We start from the raw sequence: 3,149 nt of genomic DNA on the forward strand, positions 1-3,149 counted from the left end.
AGATGACGTCACTCAGGCCTTTGTTATTGTTTTTGCCATCCGCGTTTGTGAGTTGTTCTCACTAAACGGTATTAACCAGACTATAGATAGTATGCAGATGACGTCACTCAGGCCTTTGTTATTGTTTTTGCCATCCGCGTTTGTGAGTTGTTCTCACTAAACTGTATTAACCAGACTATAGAAGTTCATGGTTACACAGAGTTTGTGTGTTGGTCCGTTATACTTCCGGATGGCAATGTTGTGAACTCCTTGGCCAAGCGCATTCTATCTATAAGATAACGATGGCTACGGTTTGTGTCTGGATGAGACTTTTAGATGATCTCAAATCAAGTACATTGATAGTGTGCTCTTGGAATCTACGTGTCTTCCCTACTTAATTCAATTCATTTCCCTTTGTCTTACTTTTTCTTGTGTGCTTTCAATACGCTTCAACAGTCGTAACGTCACTTCCCTCGCAATGACGCATGGTAACTTAGTAACTGGTTCTAAACTATCGGAACAATGGTGGACGCCCTTATGAAATATTTCTCCGACGAGCATAAAAGCGTATCCAGAGGAAACAAAAACATTATAAATCTGATCATGTTTTGACTTTTACACATTCTGATCACAATGACACTCGGCTTTGTATGGGTAGCTTCCGAGTTCGAGTCACGCTCTGGGGGATAGTTGAATCTTTGGAAAAGGCTCTACACTCACATTCTCTCACCTTACTCAGGTATAAAATGAGTACCTGGACAGCTGACAGTGGACAGCATTGTCTCTGTTAGAAAAAAAATTGTACTATCGTCTAAAAGGCGTCATGTTTCGGCTTGCATGTTAAGTGTTGCTGTTTGCATGGGACATTTGTAAAGCCCGTTGAGCACGTTAGTGCTGATTATTATACTGTATACGCTCAAGTTTTGTTATTGTTGGTGGATTTTTTTTGTTTGTTTGTTTTTTTAAAAAAGTAGACTTACGATAGTTTTTTTTTGTTTTGTTCAGAAGAATGAATATATTCTTTTTTTTCTTTTTATTTGCATAAACTAAAATTTTCAACTTATGATTTTTTGGTAATTTTAACATTAAATATTCCGTTTTGGTTTAAGATGAACTTTATTAATATATCCACCTCTGGAAATGTAGACTGGGTATCCCCTTCAACAGTCGTAACGTCACTTCCTTCCTAATGACGCATGGTAACTTAGTAACACTGGCTCTAAACTATCGGAACAATGGCGGACGCCCGTATGAAATATTTCTCCGACGAGCATAAAAGCGTATCCAGAGGGGGAAAAAAAACAACATAGATTTGATCATGTTTTGACTTTTACACATTCTGATCACATTTCATATGAAAAGTTCTAGCCAGCATGAAGAATAAAAAGTAATGATTTTCTTTGTTTAGAACCAAGATGGCCGCCGTTGCCGGGTGGCGTGGCATCAGACTATTGAATCCAATTGCCATTGGCGTCTTGAATCGATGAATCAAAGTTGGTTCACAACAAATTGAAAAATCGTCTCTCACAGTTCACGTGGGGGGCAATCAAAAAAGGGAGAGGGTTTGTAACTAAGGTCATGGAATACAATCAACTTCCGTTAATCAGTCACGGTTTGATGGGTACACCAGCTGTTGCGTACATTGCGCTATTGTCTGCCCGCCCATACAGGGGACGTGATGATGAAGATACAGTGCATGTCTATTTTATGTCTGTGAGAAACCCGATAGATGACTGACAGCGTGGGGGAGACAGACTTCACGGATAATCGTACGAATAGGATTCAATAGTCTGATGTCACGTCGCCCAGCAACAGCGAGCAGCGTGGTTCTAAACAAAGAAAAGCGGTACTTTTTATTCTTCATGCTGGCTAGAACTTTTCATATGTCATGTGATTAGAATGTATAAAATTCAAAACATGATCAGATTTATAATGTTTTCTTCCCTCTGGATACACTTTTATGCTCGTCGGAGACATATTTCATAAGGGCGCCAGCCATTGTTCCAATAGTTTAGAGCCAGTTACTAAGTTACCATGCGTCATTACGAGGGAAGTGACGTCATGACTGTTGAAGCATATTTAACTGACATCAAATATTTGACCTTAAGAATCATTACCCGTCAAAATCGTGGTTTTAATGGCGACTATCGATATTTCGCCATTTTTCTTTTATAATTTAGTGTTCTTAATCAAATGATTGTCATGAAACCAATTATTATCTTTAAGCATATAGCTACAACTCCCAGCGTTTTGTCGTTAACAACCAACAATCCTAATACGTGGATACAAATATATCACAAGATAATGTGTGTGTGTGTGTGTGTGTATGTTTGTGTGGGTGTGCATGTGTTTGAGCATATGTGTATGAAAGTATATGCTGTGTGTGTGTGTCCATGTGTGTTGTGTGTTCGTGTGTCCATGTGGGTGTGTGTGTTCGTGTGTGTGTCTAATAAATACAAATATCTTACCTGTTGTTGATAAATCATTCAAATTTAGAATCGAGATGAGCAGATGATCCACAGAATCCGACATTCCACGCATGCGCCACAAGACGACAACAGACATGGAGTTGACAACAAGAGTGATTAGGAGAATCAGAGGAAGTTCCCCTCTTCTGAGGTCAAGGCCACAGCTGTATGGAGAGGGCGTGGTTGTGATTGGCGGTGTGGTAGACGTTGTGTGATTGGCTGGATACAAAGTGACGTTCATCTTACCGAAATCCACGTGATCAATGGCTTCTAATGGCGGACTGTTGCCGATGTCTTGTTTATTGAAATCATCAAAAACCCAACTGTTCTTTTGAACAAAATTGACGTCACCCAGGTCTTTGTTATTGTTTTTAACCAGCCATGTTTATGAGTAATTCTCACCAAATTGTATCAATAAGACTATAGATAGAATGCGCTTGGCCAAGGAGTTCACAACATTGCCATCCGGAAGTATAACGGACCAACACACAAACTCTGTGTAACCATTAACGTTTATAGTCTGGTTAATACAGTTTAGTGAGAACAACTCACAAACGCGGATGGCAAAAACAACAACAAACGCCTGAGTGACGTCATCTGCATACTATCTATAGAGAGTTCGAAGTTGACGTCACTCAGGCCTTTGTTATTGTTTTGTTTTTTTGTTTTTTGCCATCCGCGTTTTTGAGTACTTCTCACTAA

General features: G+C 39.5%; 1 protein-coding gene across 1 annotated transcript in view; it reads right to left on the minus strand.

Annotated features, from left to right (window-relative positions):
• LOC144977955 (uncharacterized) overlaps positions 1-2,735 on the minus strand; it is a 13,116-nt gene extending 10,381 nt beyond the window's left edge. The window contains exon 1 of the mRNA XM_078923365.1: positions 2,448-2,735. Within this exon, the coding sequence (XP_078779491.1) occupies positions 2,448-2,688 (241 nt within the window). The 5' untranslated portion in view covers positions 2,689-2,735. The remainder of the gene's footprint in view (positions 1-2,447) is intronic.
• Between the last annotated feature and the right edge of the window lie 414 nt (positions 2,736-3,149).

The sequence above is a fragment of the Berghia stephanieae genome, chromosome 8, assembly GCF_034508935.2.
Source record: "Berghia stephanieae isolate SIO BIC M18660-M18661 chromosome 8, UCSD_Bste_1.3, whole genome shotgun sequence".
Taxonomy (NCBI): domain Eukaryota; kingdom Metazoa; phylum Mollusca; class Gastropoda; order Nudibranchia; family Aeolidiidae; genus Berghia; species Berghia stephanieae.